Source organism: Staurois parvus, unplaced genomic scaffold (assembly GCF_062004578.1).
Source record: "Staurois parvus isolate SC_StPar_1 unplaced genomic scaffold, SC_StPar_1.0 ptg000254l, whole genome shotgun sequence".
In the NCBI taxonomy this organism is placed as follows: Eukaryota; Metazoa; Chordata; class Amphibia; order Anura; family Ranidae; genus Staurois; species Staurois parvus.
The window spans coordinates 2444519-2468960 of record NW_028318050.1 but is presented as its reverse complement, the minus strand read 5'-3'; the positions used below and the strand labels follow the sequence as shown (position 1 = coordinate 2468960).

The 24442-nt window shown below is 45.3% G+C and overlaps 1 protein-coding gene across 1 annotated transcript in view; it reads right to left on the bottom strand.

Annotated features, from left to right (window-relative positions):
* Positions 1-19411: 19411 nt before the first annotated feature.
* The window catches only part of LOC149459583 (uncharacterized), a 75061-nt gene continuing 70030 nt past the window's right edge, over positions 19412-24442 (bottom strand). The window contains exon 4 of the mRNA XM_089680942.1: positions 19412-19842. Within this exon, the coding sequence (XP_089537068.1) occupies positions 19499-19842 (344 nt within the window). The 3' untranslated portion in view covers positions 19412-19498. The remainder of the gene's footprint in view (positions 19843-24442) is intronic.

Sequence of the window (24442 nt, the reverse complement as noted above, 5' to 3'; positions counted from 1 at the left end):
TCATTCGCTTCCGCTCCCTGCACATTCAGTGCTGCCTCCTCTTCCCCTGATGCTGCCATTTCCTTCTCTCTCCTTTTCTCTGATCACAGCCGGTCTCTGGTCAGTAATGGTTGTATTCTCGTCTTCTCCTCTCCCTGGGATAATGTCTGTATACAGGGGAGGGGGTGGAAATGTCGCTCCACCTTACAGAAATATGTGCGATTGCTTTCACTTTCACATCAAGCAGACCTATTCCTTCATGTTATTTAGAAGAGACGCAGATGTTCCTTTTGTTTCAGAAGAAACCTGACAGTCATGTTTAAATCCATGTACAAAACTTGTAAAAAGTAAAGTGGACCTGTCAGTAACTGCACCGGACTGTATGAATAATTCCTGATATGTCACAATGTACAGCAACAGGGTCATTGTTCAGAAAAGCTCCACCTTTTATCACTACAAATCCAGCCTTGATCTCCAGTCAGTGACTTTGCCTAGGCAGAGATGATGTCTTTAGTCTGCTGCAGTCAGGAGGGAGCATTCCCCTAGTCTCCTCTCCCCCACTGATCAGATTGCAACATTGTAACTTTGTAGAAAATCACAAGCTGAAATGCTGCAGCAAGGGGCTGATCTGTGTCAAACATTTGTGAACACAACCAAGAACTACACAGGCAACAGAATTTCCATAAATGTGTCATCTGTGAACTGACATCTCAGTCCAGGAAGCGGATGGTGACCCTGGTTGATGCCTGAATAAAGATGGTGCCGCCCACGTAGAGAGAAAAGCAGATGGCAATATTGTCAGGGGGAGTTCTGTGAGCTCTGTGAGATGTTTACCATACCTAGAAGTACTACTGATCACTTCTATATCCATTGATAACTGAGCATAGTAAACTGTGTTTACTATGTCAGTTTATGAATGAAAAGGAGTCTCTATACAGACTCCTCATTCATTCATGTAATGCGCAGCTTAGCCTGGTCTGCCTTCAATTCCTTTCTCTGTCTTAAAAAAGAGGCATCGGGGGTCTGTTTTGACACCTGATATCTCACCACATCACCCCAAAAAAAGTACAAACTATTTAAAAATAAAATTGTAAAAAAAAATTAAATAAATAATAATAATGAAATAACATAGTAAGTAGGGAAGCAGCGATACGAGTATGAGTACCGATACTTTGCATCACGATTTGTGTCCATACAAAATGAATGGGTGTAAATGACACTGCAAAGAATGGCATGTGATCTGAACAGGAATGTGGTGCGATTCCTGTCCAAATTGTATGTAGTTTCCCCCACCACATCCTGTGTGACTCCAGGCTTCTCATAGTGATTTCAGCCCGGGGTTCACACAGGAGCGCTGCAGGAAACCGCATGAGATTTAGACAGGTGTAGCGGGGCCATTGCTCTTTCCCTTTTAAGACCGCATGCTGTCAGGAAGGGTTTGATTGCCTGAGCTGTCAGCAGTACTGGAGTGTTTGTGGGAGTTGCAGTTTCATCACAGAGGCAGACAATGTAACTTCATACTGCACAGGACTACAGGGACCAGGATGCTTTGCAAGGAGGGGGGTGGGGGAGCCTTTGGAGAGGACATGTGGGAGCGAGTCTGCAGCCCCTACTGTTGAAGTACACTGACACTGTTTCCAGATCAGCAGAGGTTGCTAAGGACAACGGTTATCTACAGCAACTGAAGTCAGCGGCAACTGTGATCATTGGTACCCGTCACCAACCACGGCAGTTACTGACAGCAACCACATCTCCCACCGCAGACAGAGGCCAGAGTGTTGGAGGCGTGTGACCATCCCAGTCGAGGCACCTCAGAGATTGTGCAGCACCAACAATTGACAACAGGAAACTAGCCAGAGAGGGAGATCCCCATTCATCACATCTTCAAGGAGTTAAACGCTGGAGACTGTTCTTCTTGGATGTGGTGAGCAACTGCTAACCTGTGACATGTCAGTCCTTAAGAGCATTCCACCAATTCACTAACACAGACCTGTGCAACACATAGACTCACACAGTGTTACATCTCACAGTATACAAGTGAATGTGGGGCTGAGCCTAAAGAGACGTCAGTTTAGCTGGGGACATATTGCTGCTGTAGTTGCAGGGGGGTAATACTGATCTATATCTATACCGGTATATACGTATATACATGAATATTGTGTTTATTGATGTGATTGTGCCAATTCTAGAAGGTTTGTGTATTCAGTGCATTTACCTGCTATTTTCCAAGTTAATTTGCAGTCTATTTGCAGAGTTTTACCCGTCTTATTAACCACCTCCCGTCTGGCCATTGTATATAAACGACCGGACGGTGGCAGTGCAGGGTCGGGTGGAACGTTTATAAACGGCCTCCCTGCACCCTGCTTGTGCGCGCTCCCCGCGATCCGGTGCCCGCTGTGTCCTCCGGACACAGTGGAACACCGATCACCTACGGGACCTCTGTGCGAGGTCCCGATCATGTGATCACTGATTGGCCAATCAGTGATCACATGCAGAGTGGTAAGCAAGATGTCACTTGTGACATCATTGCTTACTACGTGTGAAATCTGTAAATGATCACAGAGGTCACATGGTACAGGGCTATTAACAACAGCATTGTACCATGTGACAAGCTGTGACCAATCACAGCTCACACAGTACTTCTCAATGGCTGCAAGAATGCAGCCAGACAGAAGAATAAATGATTGCTTTTACATCCTATATGGGTGTAAAAGCAATCAATGTAAAAAAAAAAAAATCATCATCCCCCACAAGAAGTACAGTGTCACCATGGTGACACTGTACTGCTAGGGTGACAGTATGTAAAAAAACCCACAAAAAACATAACTAATATAAAAATGTAAAAAAAAAGTTTAAAAATTATAATTTTTGGTTATAAACTAATTTGGGTTATTTTTTTTTTTTTACTAAAAAGACAACGGAATAAATTTTGGCCAAGATTTATGATGAAATATTATTTATTTGCAAAATTTTATAAGAAAAACACTTTTTTCAAAATTTTTGGACTTTTTCATTTACATAGCAAAAAAAATAAAAATCCCAGCGGTGAATAAATACCACCAAAATAAAGCTTTATCTGTCTCAAAAAAATGCTAAAAAAGTCATATGGGTGCAGTGTTGCATGACTGCGCAACTGTCATTCAAAGTGTGATAGCGCTGAAAGCTGAAAAGTGTCCGGACATGAAGTGGTTACACCTGTTATACAACTTCCCACAAGGTGTCCTGCTGTGCTGTGGATCCAATATATATATATGGTTCATCACTGATGTAAGGACAGAAGTGCCCACTAATTCCAGCGGCTCCTTCGGGGGTGAGCACTACACAGGAATCACACTGCATTTCTGTTCATACCACATGCCGTTCTTTGCAGTGTGATTTGCGCTCAGTCATTTTGTATGGATGTAAATTGTACCACAAAGTATCAGTTTCGGGTATCAGGAGTATTTTTACGATCACTCAATACTCGGTATCAGCACTGTTACCAATCCCGGTATTGGTGCATCCCTAATAGTAAGGTCTTGTTCACACACGGCATGCACAGCGTATCCCCCTGCAAGGCTGGGTTTACCTGCACAGGGGTGTACAGGTGTTCCATGCATCCCTGTGCAGGGAGTCCCATTCATGTCATTTGGGATGTAGTGACTGCATGAACACAACCGTTGCTCCCAATTTGACATCCATGTAGGTCTGGTTCCATGTCCCTGAGCTCATGCTGCCTGCGGTCGGGGGGTCCTACACCCAAACCCACACACCGATGTCAGATTGGGAGCAGCGGCTATGTATCCCAATAGACATGAATGGGACTGCCTGCATGGGGATGCATGGAACACATGGGCATCCCCTTGAGGGTATACATGGCCCTCTACCACCATACACATTAGTACGCCCCATGTGAACAAGACCTTCAGAGCAATATAGCAGCAATGTTGTGTTTGTGTGCACTAATGATTTTACTGTATTTTTGGTAAAAAAGCGATTTGCTGGGCTTAAAAAATCAGTAGCACTTTTTTTCTACAGGCCATGTGCTTTCAAAAAATACACGGCTCAAAGAAATTAAAGGAACACTTTATAATCCGAGTCTAGCATCAAGTCAATGAAACTCCTGGGATATTGATCTGGTCAGGTAAGTAGCAGAGGGGGTTGTTAATCAGTTCCAGCTGCTTTGGTGCTAATGAAATTAACAACTGGTGCACTAGATGGGCAGCAATGAGACAACCCCCAAAACAGGAATGATTTTGCAGGTGGAGGTCACTGACATTTTTTCCCCTACTCATTTTTTTGACTGTTTTTGACTAGTTATACATTTGTCTAGGGTCAGTGTCACTACTGGTAGCATGAGGTCATACTTGGACCCTACAGAGGTTGCACAAGCAGTCCAACTCCTCCAGGATGGCACATCAATACCTGCCATTGCCAGAAGGTTTGCTGTGTCTCCCAGCACAATCTCAAGAGCATGGAGGAGATTCCAGGAGCCAGGCAGTTCCTCTAGGAGAGCTGGGCAGGGCTGTAAAAGGTCCTTAACCCATCAGCAGGACCGGTATCTTCTCCTTTGTGCAAGGAGGAACAGGATAAGCACTTCCAGAGCCCTACAAAATTACCTCCAGCAGGCCACTGGTGTGACTGTCTCTGATCAAACAATGATAAAACAGACTTAATGAGGGTGGCCTGAGGGCCCGACGTCCTCTAGTGGGCCCTGTGCTCACTGCTCGGCACCATAGAGCTTGATTGACATTTGCCACTGAAACCCAGAATTGGAAGGTCCACCACTGGCACCCTTTGCTTTTCACAGATGAGAGCAGGTTCCCCCTGAGCACATGTGACAGACGTGAAAGGGTCTGGAGAAGCCGTGGAGAATGTTCTGCTGTCTGTAACATCGTTCAACATGACCATTTTGGTGGTGGGTCAGTGATGGTCTGGGGAGGCATATCCATGGAGGGACACACAGACCTCTACAGGGTAGACAATGGCACCCTGACTGCCATTAGGTATCGGGATGAAATCCTTGGACCCATTGTCAGCCTCTACGCTGGTGCAGTGGGTCCTGGGTTCCTCCTGGCACAGTGGGTCCTGGGTTCCTCCTGGCGCAGTGGGTCCTGGGTTCCTCCTGGCGCAGTGGGTCCTGGGTTCCTCCTGGCGCAGTGGGTCCTGGGTTCCTCCTGGCGCAGTGGGTCTTGGGTTCCTCCTGGCGCAGTGGGTCTTGGGTTCCTCCTGGCGCAGTGGGTCTTGGGTTCCTCCTGGCACAGTGGGTCTTGGGTTCCTCCTGGCGCAGTCGGTCCTGGGTTCCTCCTGGTGCAGTAGGTCCTGGGTTCCTCATGGTGCAGGACAATGCCCGGCCTCATGTGGGGAGAGTATGCAGGCAGTTCCTGGAGGATGAAGGAATTGATACCATTGAATGGCCCCCACGCACGTCTGACCTAAATCCAGTAGAACACTTCTGGGATGTCATGTTTCAGTCCACCGACGCCGCCAGGTTGCACCTCTGACTGTCCGGGAGCTCAGTAAGGCCCTGGTCCAGATCTGGAAGGAAATCCCCCAGGACACCATCCGTGGTCTCATTAGGACCCTCCCCCGACATTTTCAGGCATGCATACAACCACGTGGGGGCCACACAGACTACTGAGGACCATTCTGAGTTGCTGCAATGACATTTCACCAACATGGACTCGCCTGCTGCATCATTTTTTCACTTTGATTTTCGGGGGGGGGGGGGGGTCTTTGAATTCAGTCCTCTGTAGGTCGATCATTTTCATTTCCATCAAATTATGGGGCGTCCTTAAGTTCCTCACACATTACCCGTCCATGTCAGTATAGAGATCCAGCAGGAGATTCTTCTCCATTGAGATCTGATGGGTTTTCAGTCTTCCTTTCATTTTTTTTTGAGCAGTGTATATGGTTTTGGGGGGGGGGTCTTTTGAAATTCTGAAAGCTGTAAGTGACATATGGTAACCTCCAGATTTTGAGACTAAATTGTTTTTATTCGCAGTTTTGCCCACATTCTGTTTTCATCATTTCACAAAGAGGCACAATTTAAAATTTACAAGTATTTGTTATTTATTACCTCAGTACAGCTTTTAGCCTTTATATTTAGTAGGAATTTTGTCACTTTTGCTATGAATGTATCCAAGAATAGTGATTTTATTGTATTTTTAGAGAAAATATAGTTTTGAGAAACATTTGCGCAAATATCACAGGCTCTAAATAATCAGCAGTACCTTCCTTTAATTCTACCAGTCCTTCGCTTTCAGAAAATATATAGTTTGGGGGGAGGGATGGTATTGGTCTTGCACAAACTCTGAAAGCTGTAAGAGAAAAAAAAAAAAAAACAATGGAAAAATTGCAAAACCGGCCTGTTCACCTGAGTATAAAAGCGGAGAGCCGGGCCTGGCAGTGACAGGGTTAATGATAAGTGCAGCTGTAAAGTGTGGCCTTTTGGTCTGTTGAATATATTATTAGAAGTGTTTTGCTATGTGTATTCAACAAGTGAAAACAATACCTGTTGATTTTTCTGAAAAACAAATTTCCCTGGTATACACTTTGGGGTTGATTTTTAAAGAATTTGCACCCCCATTCACCCAGTGCAAGTGCATGTACAGTCATTCTGTGTGAATGAGGCAAAAAGTGAATGTAAATAGACTATGCCCATGGAGTTTGAATGCAAATCGTTGATTTGGCCAGTAGATGGGACGAAGTATCAAAGGGATTTCCTTTCTTTACTAAATTTCTTTTTCTCCAGCCCTGTTCTTGTCTCAATGAGGAAGATATTGTGTGACGGCTTCTGATGATACTTTCTGTTATAAAACATATTTTAAAAAGTGATCTTCAAAATGACCCCTTTTTGGTAACTGGACACCACAGAGAGATTTAATTTCTTGCCATAATCTGTTAGAAATGAAGAAATGTGTTGGTATTGAAGTGGTTAAAAAATAAATGAAGGCGCGCTTACCCTTTAAAAGTCGCCCAATGAAAGCTGAGACACACCTATAAGAGAGGAAGAGAGCTGACGGAATGAGCAATTGAAATTGCATTGTGTGCAATGGCTAGATGTCATATATATAGTCAGTGGCATTTTAAGCCCCACCCTCTATCATTTGTGGTCAACGGCATTTTAACCCCACCCTACCCTTTATCATTGGTGGTCAGTGGCATTTTAACACCCAACCCAACCTCTACTGTTGGCGGTCAATGGCATTTTAGACCCTCCTAGTAATCACATAGCACAGAGCCACACCAATCGGCTCTGTACCTTTAGCTGATGCTCTTTGCTGTCTGATGAGAGTGGGTGCAGAGGCTTGGTGCACATGCCCCCTGCCAGCATGCTGCAAAGAAGAACCCTTGCTCTGTTTGCTTAATCAGTGGTCTCTATAGAAGTCCAACACTCCCCTGAATAGTAAAAGCCACAACCTTCTAGTCAGTAAAGCTCATGCACCCTGCTGATTTGAAAGCTTTAGCTCTGACTCAGCAAGGGGTGGGTTGGTCCTCTGTGGAGAGATCACTGCTTCCACACAGAGAACAAGGGTCCTTCTTTGCAGCATGCTGGCAGGGGACAGGCCTTTCCACCCAGGCTGGAGCTGATTTCTAATAAAACCAACTGTAGGACTTTTCAAATATTTTCTTTTGATGACTTGAACCAAAACTTCAGTTGGGTTTTCATGTGTTTCTCTGTTATTGGTTTTGTATGTGTTTCTCCCCTCCTCCAGCCAGCAAGGGAGTGCCGCATACAGGAAGACCAATGTTTTCACCTGCTGTGATCCTGTTGCTGGCGAGTCCCAGAACTGGGCTGCATGCTTGTCAGGTCACTGACTGTAGAGATAGCAGATGTATGCTTGTGCCATAAGGCTGGTAATATTCGGGGAAGAGGGGAGGGTCAGACTGGGAGGACGGCAGATGTGGAGAGAGTTGGGATGTTTGACAGTCACATTATGATTTAGGTCCCAATAACGTACTACAATGTGGGTTGGAGTATTTTTATTGCAATGGCTGCTGCAAAAAAAAAATTGGGCACGCAACCTTACTGACCCATATTGGGAGAGCGACGTCACTGACCCATATTGGGAGAGCAACCTCACTGACCCATATTGGGAAAGCGACCTTACTGATCCATATTGGGAGAGCGACCTTACTGATCCATATTGGGAGAGCGACCTTACCGACCCATATTGGGAGAGCGACCCTACCGACCCATATTGGGAGAGCGACCCTACCGACCCATATTGGGAGAGCGACCCTACCGACCCATATTGGGAGAGCGACCTTACCGACCCATATTGGGAGAGCGACCTTACCGACCCATATTGGGAGAGCGACCTTACCGACCCATATTGGGAGAGCGACCTTACCGACCCATATTGGGAGAGCGACCTTACCGTCCCATATTGGGAGAGCGACCTTACCGTCCCATATTGGGAGAGCGACCTTACCGTCCCATATTGGGAGAGCGACCTTACCGTCCCATATTGGGAGAGCGACCTTACCGTCCCATATTGGGTGAGCGACCTTACCGACCCATATTGGGTGAGCGACCTTACCGACCCATATTGGGAGAGCGACCTTACCGTCCCATATTGGGTGAGCGACCTTACCGACCCATATTGGGTGAGCGACCTTACCGACCCATATTGGGAGAGCGACCTTACCGACCCATATTGGGAGAGCGACCTTAGTGAGCATATTCCAAAAGCAATACTGAGGATGTGCGCACACGGTATGCACTGCTTCCTCAGTGCTCCTCAGATTGTTACAGTGGCTATAAGCACATATGTCAAAGGTCGAAGAGAAGAATGGGAAGAAAGGATCGGGGAAACTCCTTCAACTCCTAGGACAGATCTGGAATGGATCTCCACACAAAAGAGCACAAATAAGGTGTTGGATCATAAAAACACCATTTATTAAAAAAAGTCTCACGTACACCGAGGAATCTTGGTATCTATGTATCATAGCTCACTGCAAACAACAAAAGAACAACTTAACATTGGGACAATTGAATATAAGCAATGCACGTAGTTAATATATATGCCCAAAATATGCAACTGAATAGATGTAAATTACATATAATACATATAAATAATACAAATGAGGGCAGATGAAAATCCGTAATAGTGACTGAAAGGTGCTTATATAATCCCAACAGCTTCAATCGGTGCTTGTGCTCGTGTTAATAGAAGAAATACGCACTCGCCAGATGTGCAATATAAATGTGCGTTATATATTATCTTGGTGTCATCTGGGCCAATTGGTAGGAAAGGCTCCCTCTTAGAATGGATGGGTCCAGGGACTTAGGATGTTGATGATCCAGGGGTGTCCAGAGTTCCCCTTTAGGGATAGGTGGGTGCAGCTCACAAAGGTTAACAGGAGGCTCCCTTTCTGGAGGCAATGGGATGGTACTGGGCGCTTAAAAAAATGAATGCTCCCCAAAGGGGGTCAGAATGGAAGAATGTCCATAGTGCAGTAGGTTAATTAAACATTTATTGGTGAAATTAAATAGGATGCATCCAATATATAAGATAAAATACGAAGTGGACAGACCGTCCCTGAAATGAAATGGCCGCTGAAGCTCCACGATGCTCCGACGGCGTGACGTCACAGCGTGAGTAGGCTCCTCCTTACACGTTACGTGCACACGCACATCATCAGAGAAAGAACCATCTTGATTAATGGTCTCTGGACTGACCCGTGATATGTGTGCTGCCTATCAGTAATAGGACACACTTGAAACTTACTACTGCGTGTAGTACCGTCACGCCGGCATCCCTTTCATTAATTATATAGTACAATATTGAGGTTGAGCCTAAGTCAGGTTTTCATCAGTAGAGTCTTTTAAGTTATAAATAACAGCAGCTCCCTCATGAAATGTGTATTTTCATATACACTCACTGGCCACTTTATTAGGTCCACCTTCAGTTACCATATTTTTAGCTCCATAAGATGCACTTATTTCCCCCCAAAAAATGGGGGGAAATGTCTGTGCGTCTTACGAAGTGAATATGGAGCGGCCAGCCTGGTATTCCTGCCGCCGCCGTGTTAGAATACCAGGCCAGCCGCTCGGCTCTACTTTGCAGAAGAACCCGCTCTTCCATCCTACCTGTTTCTTGGTCCAGCTTTCAACGGACGTCTTCTCATCCTCAAGCCGGCATCTTCAGTGTGGCCACCCGGCTGTGACAGCTTTCGGCACTGCACATTGTGAATGGCCCCGTAGTCTTGTGGGACCTGTCACGTGTCCCACAAGACTATGGGGAGGGAGGGGGGGGGGACAACTCTGCGGAAGTGGGAGCGGGTACCTGTCAAATTCGGTACTCGCTCCCCCCTCCCCAAAGGTCTGCAGTCTCTGGTCATCTCCTGTACTATGTCCGCAGTCTCTGGTCATCTCCTGTACTGTGTTCGCAGTCTCTGGTCATCTCCTGTACTGTGTCCGAAGTCTCTGGTCATCTCCTGTACTATGTCCGCAGTCTCTGGTCATCTCCTGTACTGTGTCCGCAGTCTCTGGTCATCTCCTGTACTGTGTCCGCAGTCTCTGGTCATCTCCTGTACTGTGTCCGCAGTCTCTGGTCATCTCCTGTACTGTGTCTGCAGTCTCTGGTCACCTCCTGTACTGTGTCCGCAGTCTCTGGTCATCTCCTGTACTATCCGCAGTCTCTGGTCATCTCCTGTACTGTGTCTGCAGTCTCTGGTCACCTCCTGTACTGTGTCCGCAGTCTCTGGTCATCTCCTGTACTATCCGCAGTCTCTGGTCATCTCCTGTACTGTGTCTGCAGTCTCTGGTCATCTCCTGTACTGTGTCTGCAGTCTCTGGTCATCTCCTGTACTGTGTCTGCAGTCTCTGGTCATCTCCTGTACTGTGTCCGCAGTCTCTGGTCATCTCCTGTACTGTTTTCGCAGTCTCTGGTCATCTCCTGTACTGTCCGCAGTCTCTGGTCATCTCCTGTACTATGTCCGCAGTCTCTGGTCACCTCCTGTACTATGTCCGCAGTCTCTGGTCATCTCCTGTACTATCCGCAGTCTCTGGTCATCTCCTGTACTGTGTCTGCAGTCTCTGGTCATCTCCTGTACTATGTCCGCAGTCTCTGGTCATCTCCTGTACTGTGTCCGCAGTCTCTGGTCATCTCCTGTACTATGTCCGCAGTCTCTGGTCATCTCCTGTACTATGTCCGCAGTCTCTGGTCATCTCCTGTACTATCCGCAGTCTCTGGTCATCTCCTGTACTGTGTCTGCAGTCTCTGGTCATCTCCTGTACTATGTCCGCAGTCTCTGGTCATCTCCTGTACTGTGTCCGCAGTCTCTGGTCATCTCCTGTACTGTGTCTGCAGTCTCTGGTCATCTCCTGTACTGTGTCCGCAGTCTCTGGTCATCTCCTGTACTGTGTCTGCAGTCTCTGGTCACCTCCTGTACTGTGTCCGCAGTCTCTGGTCATCTCCTGTACTATCCGCAGTCTCTGGTCATCTCCTGTACTGTGTCTGCAGTCTCTGGTCATCTCCTGTACTGTGTCTGCAGTCTCTGGTCATCTCCTGTACTGTGTCTGCAGTCTCTGGTCATCTCCTGTACTGTGTCCGCAGTCTCTGGTCATCTCCTGTACTGTTTTCGCAGTCTCTGGTCATCTCCTGTACTGTCCGCAGTCTCTGGTCATCTCCTGTACTATGTCCGCAGTCTCTGGTCACCTCCTGTACTATGTCCGCAGTCTCTGGTCATCTCCTGTACTATCCGCAGTCTCTGGTCATCTCCTGTACTGTGTCTGCAGTCTCTGGTCATCTCCTGTACTATGTCCGCAGTCTCTGGTCATCTCCTGTACTGTGTCCGCAGTCTCTGGTCATCTCCTGTACTATGTCCGCAGTCTCTGGTCATCTCCTGTACTGTGTCTGCAGTCTCTGGTCATCTCCTGTACTGTGTCCGCAGTCTCTGGTCATCTCCTGTACTATGTCTGCAGTCCATTGTTTCAGAATTTTTTTTCTTGTTTTCCTCTTCTAAAATCTAGGTGCGTATTATGGAGTGAAAAATACGGTACTTGGTAACACAAATTGCTAATCAGCCAATCACATGTGTGACAGTGTGGCAATCTGTCACGATATAAAAAGGATATTTCACCCGGGATTCTCAGCAAGTCAGGTTGAGGGGCTCCAGAGTATTTGTTTAATGTAGAGGAAACTGTTTTTTTTTTTTCACTTTCCTCATTTGTTTGTAAAGTCGATTGTGGGACCTGGAGCCTGGAAATTTCAAAGTGATTTGGGAGGGAGGAAGACTCCAATCCTGGGGCCAGGTTTTGGGAATGGCCAGGAGACTGATTGGTCAGGGGTGTGTGTGTGGCTCTCTTCTATAGTCATGACCAGGGTTCTGGGCACCACCCTCCTGAGGAGTTCATAGGAGCAGCCACAAGTGTGCATGGTGGCACAGAGAAGTCTGAGAGCAGTCAGGGGGCCCAAGCCTGTGGGCTGGAGAAGCAGGAGTTCTGATGAAGGGTGCTAACCCAGGTACAGTGTGTTGTATGTGAAGGGTCAAGAGGACCGAGGCATGAAGACTGAGCAGTGGTGCTGCTAAAGAGAGCCAGGAGGCTAAATATTTTTATTTGTGTTGATGGTGGATACCCCTGTGTGGGAAACATGTTATATGGAATTTTTTTTTAAATAAAATTGGGCAAAAACAGCCATTAAAAGAAGAAAGTGAGTGGCTGTATGTTGTTAAAGCTCTACCCTTGATGCCAGTTCCCACATATGGTGGCAGATGCAGCAAGCAGAACTGGAGATCCATGCAATGAAGTGTTCATTTGTTATATGAACTGTGTTTGGTGCATACGTCTGCAATGTCTGTGTGTGCCGGTGAGGAGAACCTGCTAAAGAAACTTGCCTTAAAGAGACGGTGTTCCATGGTGTTGCTGAACGGTGTAACAAACTGCTGTGAGCGTGACTACAGAGATGGGGCGGTCAAAACAGAAAAAAGGAGGCAATGCTTGCTGAAGCGAGAGATAGAGCCCTGTGGCTAGGGGGTTATATATCGCATACCCCAGCCAAGCCAGGAAATTTAAATATGGGTGAATCTTCTGTGGACTGGTGCAAGCGGCACCTGGCAGCATTGAGCCAACCTAGAGAGGAAAACAAGCCAACCTTCAGTGCAAGGAGAAAGCTGCAGGATGTCCGTACCTGGGAGAGGGGTGTTGTTGCCCCTGGCAATGCTGCTGCAGTTAAACAAGTAGCTGTTGTGAAAAATGTGAATGTGTCACGGCTTGAGAGTCGGTCCAGCAGAGAGAAGCCCATGCTATGTGCAAGGAGAGGGGCTGACCAGAAGACAGGACCGAGAGTGATTGCCCATAGCAACACAGAGGAGGCCAGTCGGGCTGTCTGTGTACCGGGGGCTATGTCTTACAAGGATCATGGCAAGTGGCATCAGGAGGAGCCAATACAGTGTGTTGGAAAAAGCCAGCAAAGTTCTGCTTGGAGAGTGCAATCTCCCATGGCAACAGGAGGAAAAGTATTGCCTGGAAGGAGGATCTGCATTGAAGATGTGGCTCAGTGTCCCAACAAAGATAAGTGTGGAAATGTACCCTGCCTGGAATGTGCTCAGGGGCATGGGATCTTTACCTGTCCCAGACTCTGGAATACCGCTGCTACTGGGCAAATGTCTTCAACTGCAAGCCCAGATTCTTGTTTTAAAATGTTGGCAGCCACCTCTGGCAACAGGGAGGAAATACCTGTTGTGTCTGCAGGGGGTGCTAGAGAGTCCATGGAGCCTATGATGGCATCTGTCACTTCACCTTGGGGCAGCAAGGGAAAAGTTGCCAAGGAAAGTGCAGCTGAGGACTGGTTCATGAGACAACGCACTCAAATGAAGATGGCGACACCTACTACTGTGGTGGGTAAGACTGTGAGAGATAAAACCATGGCTGGGACTGTTCTGGTTATAAGACTGTCCATTCTGATGTAGGAGTGACCCCAGGTAGTTGGGCCACTGAATATGCTCTTGAGTGACTTTTCCCTGTGCAGTGGGGAGGTAGGAGTTAAAGTAAAGCCTGTGCGTGGTTCTCAAAAAGAAAGTGATGTCACTAATGTGTGCCAATCACAGGTTGGTAGGGGGCTAGTACAGCTCACGAGAGCTAAAAATGCTGAGAATGGGGGTAATGAGAAATGTACTGATGTTGGGAAAACCCTGAGCTCTTGCAGTGCAAAAGCTGTAATTAACCATTTGTTGCCCGGCCGGCAAAATGCTTTTAGATTTCCGGGTGGACGCCATTTGGTGTGCTCCTGCACATGCGCAGTTTGCGTGCTTGCAGAGCCGCGCAGCGGCACGATCTGTCACCAGCCGTGTACCTCGGACATGACCGATCTGAGTATCGACTCCGTTGCCGGTACCATGTGACCTGCTGTGACCAATCACAGCAGGTCACATGACAGTTGTATACAATGGATGGCTTCATTCATGCCATCCATTGTATACTAGTGTCTAGCTGTGAATGGTCACAGCAATCACATGCACATGTCATGTGATTAGCTGTGGCCAAATCACAGCTAAGCACAAAAAAAAAAACCCTTGAATGAATAGATATCATTCAGGTAAATGCTTGCTTATAGCAAAGTAATTCTTTGCTATAAGCAAATTGTGTGTTTTAAAAAAAAAAAAAAAAAAAAAAAAAAAAAAACCCTGATCACTTCCCCAAAGTAATACAATGTTACTGTGGCAACATTGTACTACTTTGGACATAGTGAAATATGAAAAAAAAGTAATAAAAAAATTAAAAATGAGAATTTTTTTTTTTCATACTGTCACCAGTGTCCCTGATCACCGTCATGCCAGTTATATGATGATGCTGTACTGCACTGGTGACAGTATGTAAAAAAAAAAAAAAAAAAAAAAAAGTAAATTTTTTTTTTTCATTTTCCGAAAAATTATGACAAAAAAAATACAACTTCAAAGAACTTGCCATTCCTCTTATGAAGTACGTCGGACTGTCTACTCTGCAAAAAGGGGTCATTTGGGGATATCTGTACTGTCCTGACATTCTTGGACCTCAAGAAATTAGATTGGCCATCAGTACTTCAGGATTGATCAATATTCAGATCTATACCATAGTTTGTGAACTCTATAACTTTCCTACAAACTAAATAATACATCCTAATTTGGGTTATTTTCACCAAAGACATGTAGCAGAATACATCTCGGCCTAAATTTATGAAGAACAATTATTTATTTGCAAACTTTTATAACAAAAATAAAGAAAACATTTTTTTTTTTTTTTTGCTAATTTAGCAAAAAATAAAAACCCCATCAGTGATTAAATACCACCAAAAGAAAGCTCTAGTTATGTGAAGAAAATGATAAAATTTTAGTTTGGGTACAATGTTGTATGACCGCGCAATTGTCATTCAAAGTGTGAGAGCGCTGAAACCTGAAAAATGGCCTGGGCAGGAAGGGGGTAAAATTGCACGGTATTGAAATGGTTAAAGACAGGTTGTTTCCCATAGCAACTGGTGGTAAGACAGCACAGGTGTCCTTAGAAATCTCCAGGGGTCTCCGTGTATTGGAGCCGGAGGTTGCCCTGGACAACTTTGATGTCACTCTGGTGGAGCAGAGTGGAACTGCACCTTGTAATAGGAGTGTGTTGGTCTAATAATACTGAAATTGTTCAGGTAAACAGCGGGTTAATACAGCCTGGAAAAAATGCAAATGTGTGCGCAATTCATGAAGCACCACCAGAGCAAAGTGGTGGATGTGAGGTATTGCAACCGGCAGTTTGAAAACCGGTATTACCCGAGTCTGACATGATCCAGAGTGATTTGTGCAATGGATCTGCAACGAAGCCCGTCTATTATGTGTCTCCTTGGGCAGATGGATCGGTGCTGAGGAGCACTGGCGAATTGAGCACATATACAATGGACTGGGATAGTTGGGGTAAAAAGCTAATCTCATGGATAGATGAGGCTTTTATGCAAACAAATAAGGTGGACACTGTTTCTGCTGTGCCAGCTGGAGGGTCTATAGAACGGCCTATAGATAAAGGCAAGCATTCAGCAGAGACTTTTTCTGTGACCCACAGAAGTGATGTTGACATGGAGTGTCAAAATGATGTTGTCACTGGGAATGATCGGGGGCAGCTTGTGGATGCTGAGTCTGAGAGGTTGAGAGTGAGCCCAGCACATGGCAGTGCTATGGTGGAGCACCAGGCGATGGTTACCATAAGCTGGGAGAAGGGCCCTTTTTAAAAGTTGCAACTTCTCAAGTCTCAGCAGGTGAGTCTATCAGCATTCCCAGTGTCCTAAATATCGTCAGGAAGGTCTTGGGTCTGGAGTCAAGTGGCCGGGTTGTAACAAAAGTATTAGATGCTTGAACTTTGGGATGTACAGCCAATCTATACTGGGGTGTCTCCTCCACAGTCAGATGGTCTGGTACTGCAGGGTACCACTAGGTGGAGCACCAAATGGCTCCAAAGGGAACAAGAAAGAAGTGGTTTATTTCTGAATTTAATGGTGTTGAAAGTTGCCTCTGGGCACGCTGCTGGACTAATTCCTGTAAATATGAGAGGTTTTGGAGAAATGAAAAATGAGTCAAAAAAGGTTTCACCTCCTAACAGCCAGGTGGGAAGCATTTCTGCTGCTATGGTGCTGGTTGTCGGTGAAGGACATGTTTACTGCACCAGTGGACAAACCACATGAGATGGAAGGGCCGAGCATGGACCAGAGAACAGCAGAGATTCTAACCAGGGCTCAGATGGAAGTGCTTAGAGAAGTCAGGGTCATTGGGCCAAAAAGAGGTTTATGTAACAGGCCTGATAAGACACCTGAAATATAAGGACAAATGGTATATGAAAACTGACAAAATGGATAAGAGAGCGCATCTGTTCAGAATTTGGATACAGATCCGAGTGGTGTAGGAAAAGTTAAAATGGTTGGACAGCCGCCTGCAGAGTGCATGACACCAGGTGAAGTGGCATTTTGTGAGGTTCCCGTGGGTGATGGCTGTCCAATAGTGTGTGTGCCCTCTATAGACACTGTCCTAACAAATGCTGGAAAAGATATTGAAAGGTGTAATATTGACTGGAATATATCTGTTCATGGTAAACTGAATGCTGTGGTGAGGAGTCATGCAGGTTTGATACCCAAAGGTACCAGAAATAAGAGGGGTGGTCCCGGTACAAATACAGTAGAAATAGGTCCCCTACAGCCTTGGGACAGTAATACTGAGAGAGGTATTAGGAATCCTTGGAACCTGAAGCAAAGAGGCAGAAAGGTAAATAGACCAGGGGGACCCCGTTAAGATTTCAGGAGAGAAAGTGTTTATGGAAGTGCACCGGGAAAAAGAGTAGGGAAGGTCTGATAAGCCCATAGCAGTGACAATGGGGCTTGGGGAGAGACACCAAAGGAGTCATTGGGTAGAGTTCCCCTTTAGGAAAGGTATGGTCAGACTGGATTGGACCCCTGTAAGTGAGAGCTGGCACAGAGGTGCCAAAAGCTGTAAGTTGTGTTTCACCCTCCAGGACAAAACAAAGGGGGGGAAATGTGATAGTGTGGCGATTCGTCACGATAGAAAGGATATTTCACCCAGGATTCTCAGCAAGGCAGGTTGAGGGGCTCCAGGGTATTTGTTTAATGCAGAGGAAATTGTTTTTTCACATTCATTTGTTTGAAATCTCCAGGCTCCAAAATGGACTTTACAAAGTGATTTGGGAGTGATAATCTCCAGTCCTGGGACTAGGTTTTGGGAATGGCCAGGAGACTGGTTAGGTGTGTGTGGTGCTATTCTAGAGTCAGGACCAGGATTCTGGTTGCTGCGACATTCAGATGATAGGGTCAGAATTTGGCGTAAACAACATGAAAGCATGGATCCAGCCTGCCTTGTATCAATGGTTCAGGCTGGTGGTGTCATGGTGTGGGGGAGATTTTCTTGGCACTAGCAAGGTAGACCTAATAAAGTGGCCGGTGAGTGTATAGTTCTAATTGTGTGTGTGTGTGTGTGTGTGTGTGTGTGTGTGTGTGTGTGTGTGTGTGTGTGTGTGTGTGTATATATATATATATATATATATATACTGTAATTATTATTATTTTTTTTTTTCTTTCTCTGTTAAACTATTACTTTATAGATTGGCTCTGAGGAAGAGGCAAGGCCTTGAAACATATCAGCCAGTTGGAGGTTTAAATATCCCATTACAGACATCATCCAGTGTTTTTGGACCTTGCTGTACTTCATATGATGTGCCTTTTGACATTTTATCCTTTGAGTATATTATCACTTTTTCTCCAATAAATTCATTTTTAAGGTAATGCACTAGGCCTGTGTGCCCTCTGTTTCCTTGTATGCATTCATTTGGATTCCCCTGGTCCATTGAGGGCAGCAAGGCGTGCATCTTCTAGGCATCCCATGTGTGGTTCCAGTTTCTGTGGAGTCTATTGTCCAGCGCAGGAGTATGTGCTTATGCTACTTTATGTCAATACTTTATAGACCCTGGTACCTAGAGAACACATCTCATTGGGCTTTTGCTATAATGAACTATTGGTGGGTCCATGGGGATGGAAATATCAACCAGGTATTTACTACCAAGAAAGCTCTGCATTATGGAAAACCTCTGTGCCCAGGTAGTGAACATGCTTTTAACCACAAGCCTACAGGGCACTTATACCCCCTTCCTGTCCAGGCCAATTTCCAGCTTTCAGCGCTGTTGCACTTTGAATGACAATTGCGTGGTCATGCAACACTGTACCCATATGACATTTTTATATTTTTTTTTGTGACAGAGCTTTATTTTGGTGGTATTTTAATCACCTCTGGGTTTTTTATTTTTTCTTAAACCAAAAACCACTGAAAACTTTGAAAAGTTTTTTTGTTAACATTTTGTAAATAAATGATTTTTCTCCTTCACTGATGTGCGCTAATGAGGCTGCAGTGATGGGCACTGATAGGTTGCACTTATAGGCATTGACAGACATCACTGGGCACTGAAAGGCAGCACTGATATATTGCACTTACTGGCACTGATAGGTGGCACTGATTGGCATTGATAGGTGGCACTCACTAGCACTGATGGGTGACACTGAAAGGCAGCTCAGATGGGCACTGATATGTGGCACTGATGAGCACTGACAGCTGGCACTGCTGGGGCTGCACTAATCATCAGGGCACACTGATCATCAGTGCCGTGATCAGTGTAGATGTCTCCTCCGCAGAATGCCGATTACCGGCTCTCCTCTCGAGCTGTCGGCATGACAGCTTGAGAGGAGAGAAATGCCGATAACCGGCATTTCCCTATTTACGTGGGATTGGACACAGCTAATCACATGACCAAGCCGACATCTTCGGCTCTTTCCGTGGATCGGTGATCCACTGTGTCCGAGGGAGCCGCGCATGCACGGTTAAAATGGGGGACCGTCATATGCCGTCCTTCCAGAACAACAGAACCACCTTGCATCCGTCATAGTACTATATGGTGGGCGGGAGATGGTTAAAGATAATGAGACAAAGGAAAAAATTGAGGTTTATTGATATTTTAATAGATTTTCATCAAACTTTCCTGAGCTTGTACTCTGAAGATGTACAGTATGTGGCCTTTGACTGTTTAGCAAACAACACAAATACCCTTCTTCTTCTCCTTCTTTCTTGGTCTCATCCTCTCTATAGCTTCTCTCTCTTTCTGTGTGAAAAATCTATGAAGAATTTCCTTTCTTTCCATCAACTCCTTTTGGGGGTTCCTCTGCTCTCTCATACGAAACTGCACATCTTTAATAATCTCACAGAGACATTTCAACAATTTTTCATGTTGCATGCGGATCTTCAGATGTTTCTCTTCAGTGTAGTTCTCCACTGGGAATATAAGCAGCACGCCCATGCTCCTGAACTTCTCTAGAATCACTGGAAGTTTTACACTCCTCTCATGAGTGATGACAACCGCGGGGAGGATTTCTGAGAAGAAAAAAAAAAAAACAGACAGAATACTTGTGATCTTCCAGTGATTAAATAAGGAAGTGTAAAGTAAACATTGTATTTCTTGCATTCATAGGGAACCTCTAGGAGGGTTATAATGAAAATACCGCTACAGTTAAAAACTTGATCCATTTTCAGATCTATGTAATTGCAGCCAGATGCCAGAGATGTTCTAACATAAGGGTGTCAGACCCACCTCAGGTCTCATTTTAGAATGGGGGAAGCGGTGTTTTCAGCAAGCTTGTGTGGCGCATGTAGTTGCAGTGCTCCCCTGACCCCCAAAAGTATTGTGGTACCCCCAGAGACAGGGAGGGCTGACATTTCACAGGAGAGAGGGAAAGGGTCACAAATACTCCAAACTCAATCATACATACAAAACTCCAAATGGTGCTGCATAGGAAAGGAACTTTAGAGTGGTTGTCAACCCCAAACAATAAATACGAACAAAGCATATCCCTCTATAGAAGTGGTCTCCAAACTGCAGCCCATGGGCTGGATGAGTCCCTTTGATTGCCTTTATCTGGCACTTGGGGAACTATTCCTCCCACTGATATGAGGGACCATTCCTTCCACTAATCCCAACATTGGGACATAATTCCGCCACTGATATAAACTACAGAACACTATCACTTCCACTAACACAAAAAAATATCAATTTTCCTCCCACTGGTATCATCATTGGGGTACTGTTCCTGCCACTGACATAAAATATAGAGCACTAACACTAAAGATGGGGCACTTTTCCTCCCACTGATACCATCGATGGTGCACTACTCCTGCCACTGACACCAATGCTGGAGCACCAGTCCTTCCCTGACACCAATGTTGAGGCACCAGTCCTTCCATTAACAATGTCAGGGCACCGATCCGTCCACCGACACCAGTATTGGGGCACATTTTCTTTCGTTGATACCAGTGTTGGGACACTCTTCCTTTCACTGATACCAATAACTGGGTGCTATTCCTTCTACTGACACTAATGCTTGGGCACTATTTTTGCTGCATTTTCTACTCCCATTGGTCACAGTCCGGCCCCCCTAAACCAGACAAGAAAACTGGCCCTTTGTTCAGAAAGTTTGGAGACCCCTGCTCTATAGTGTGTACTTGTCTCAATCCAGAGCCATCAGCATCATTTCTGTCTGTTGCCTTGTTCTTCTGCTATAAGCATGAGTCACTCCTGATGATGAGTTTTCATGACACGAAGAGCAGAATGGTGACGGGGAGGTCACTGTCTGTGCTTGACAGCCCCAGCGCTGTTCCTGTGTGCTGTGTATAGAAGGGTGCATCCCTTCTCTCCAATCCGCTCTCAGAGCTCTCCCCACCCCCTTGCTTTTTAGAGCTGAGAGCTTCTGTGTAAATTCTGCACTTTGAATGGATATAGGGGAAACATGGCTGTAAATAAACAGGTACAACTGTCAGAGCCTGGGATCAAACCTGGGCCTTCTACAGTGAGAGGCAATGTTTCTTCTCACTGAGCTACCTGGGATGCTGGACAACACTCTACTTGATCTCTTTGATAATCCTGCCTTGTTCATTGTTTTCTCTTGAACCTTGAACTCCTTGCTCCTCCCATGAACGTCCTATAAAAGCTACGTCCATGCACTTCCTCCTTGCCAGATTATTGTGCCTTCCCAGCCAATATCCCGTGCATCCTTACTGCTGCTGTGATGGATTTGGTAAAATGCCTATTTTGTTTCCTATTGAAAATATATATATATATATATATATATATATATATATATATACACGTTTTTTTTATACATATTTACTTTTATACTTTTTCATATTTGTAAATGTGTGTGTGTGTGTGTGTGTGTGTATATATATATATATTTTTTGTCTGCTGAGCTTTGCAGTTCTCCTTAACTTGTTTGTTCAGAGCGATGTTCTCAACCCCTCCCTTCGCACTGAGAGGATTTTACTTTGGCCTTGAGTATGTGAGGGGGAGTGAAAAGATAACGGGTGAGAAGCAAGCTTCAAGTTTCTGCACTTCTCCCATATTTCAGCCAAGCAAAATGTGCCTTTTAGAATATGACTGTATATACGTAATAGTGACGTGTACTCTATTGTTTTCTATGTATAAAAGGTTAAGCACCGCCCTGCAATAAACAGAGATGAGGATGTTGTTATACTGCACAGTTGTCAGTGTGATTATTGTCCGGCCTGCATGTGCACTTCATTTCTCTAAAAATTAGGAACAGCAGCAGAAATCCTACCGTGAGCCCGATTGTGGTTCTCACAACCTTTTTACTGCCATCTACATCTTCGCTACCGACCTTTTGCTTGTTGCTGACTACGATTTTGCCTCATCCTATCTACTATGATTTGTGACCGACCCTTGGCTTGTGATTGACTCCGCTTCTGTCTTATCTCTGAACTGTTTGATCCGCTGTTTGGTTTCCAGCTTGTTCATTCCCTGTTAGGGTGATCCTGAGATCTGCGATCTGGCATTCACACACAGCCAAATCCATCTCCACCATTAGGAGCTCTGGGGAAGACCGGTGGATGCTTAGATCCCGCACCTCAGGTGAGCCTGCGTCATTCCCAGGGTGGGCCGCTGGTGTACCTATCCTGCTGGTTTCAGGTAAGCCTTACAACTGCTGTAGCAACTGGTCTCTGAACCTGACCCAGATCGTGACAACTTCTGTAGGAAGATTTTTCATCTGTGTATCACCTGAGGCCAGTCACTTCACTGTGTGTATATACTGTATAAAGGTTTCTGACCACTTTAAGTCAGGGCCAGCACTCCTGTTCACTAGAATCTTTCAATAGACATCATAGGCAGGAACTGCATTTCTCTTGAGGAGGGTGAACTAGCACCGACTTAGACTTTCTCCTGCCTCCAGACAAGGACACGTCTAAGGCTCCTTTCACACTAGTGCAATTACAGATGTAACTTGAGTCACACAGAATTGCATGATAATGGAAATCACAATGGTGCCCGTTCACATTATTGCAACTCAGCACGGTGCAAAGTTTCCTGTATTATTTTGGTGCAATTCCAGCATGATGTTGGCCCCATAGAATACACAAACAGTATCCAAGTTGCACTACATGATCACACTGAAATTGGATCAAAATCTGATCACAGCAGTGTGAACCTAGCCTAAACATAGGCCTCTGCAGGGAGGTAACAATTATGCGAAATAGAGACATGGCAACTGTATGCAACAGCCATCTTGTTAAGGTCTCAGCCATTTTATTATTCATGAACAATCCTTTTTCTCCCCTCCTCTTGAAAATGGAATTTGTGGCTGTAAGTTGTAATAAACTTCAAAAGAGCCTCTTATCTTAAATAAAACACAAATAGAGGCCAGCTCCAGAGCTGTAAACCGCAAATTAGTCTTGGCAGGATTTCTATATTGCAAAGACACTTTCCTCTGCCCTATCGCAAAACAATCACTCAGTCCAGCCGTCACACATGACCTGTTAGGCTATTAGAGCTCTAAAAGTGCAGAAAGGGTCATAAAATGTCTATTCCACATGTAACAATTCATAGGATTCAAAAGGAACTGGGCACATTATTAGGTATATATTTGAATAGGGCATATCATGTGGAACCAATTGAGGTCCTACATGGCTATGTAAGCACATGGGAAAGGGGAGAAAGCAGTCTCTTCCCTCCTGGGTGACAAAGGTATGCTGTGTTTTGGTATCCCTGGGTTTGAAATATTCTGAATATTAATCTGCCAGTTGCTAGAATACCACCTGCACATACTGAAAGTTATTAATAGTATGAAATATTAGTTGGGACTTGGTCATAATCTTGGTGACCTCCTAGCATCCATCCCCTAAACCAGATGATTGGTCAGTTGTTCTCTGGTGACACCCCTTTAATATCATAGAAAAGGACTGACAGGCCTGGTGAGGAGCGCTCTCATTTAACATCAACTAAGAAATATCTTAACGGACCTGAGGGCCAAGGCAACCTTTTTGCTCGGACAATTGGACTCTCCTAAACCAGGACTTTGCAAGTATTCTGCCTTCTTAACTCCTTTTCTTTCTCTGCTTTATTGTTCTCTTTTATGTCTTTGTAACATCTTTCTGTAAATATTTTCATTGTACCATTTTGACCTTTAGTAATAAACCCTATTTTGAAAAAGTGTTGAAACTGTCTCTAAAGCTTTAAATGCAAACTAAAGAATCCCTGTCTCTTGAAGAGTGCTACTATATATAATAATCCTCTGAATATCCCTGTCTGTGGTGACAGTGTGTGTTGCAGACGCTTTTGCTAAAATCATAGTGTTATTGCCGGTATTTTTGAGTTTCCTCCTTCTCTGTAAAAAGGTGGTGGCAGTGTGAAGAGTTAATTGTGTAATTAACCTAACCCAGTAACAATCGCTCTCAGGCTGCTGGCACATAGATTGTGGTCCCGTGAGCACAGCTGAGAGTGGCATTGTAGCGCAAGTGAGAGCACGGTGCAAGATCGGCTGGTCCTTTGTCACGAGTTAATGAAAAGGGCAGGGGTCAGACGCTGCGTTCCGTCACACTGTAGTCCTAAAGATATCATTTCAATCACATGCACCCTTCCCAGGCTGCAGCTTGGGAGGTAGGGGGTAGAGAGCTTGCTCCAGCTCAC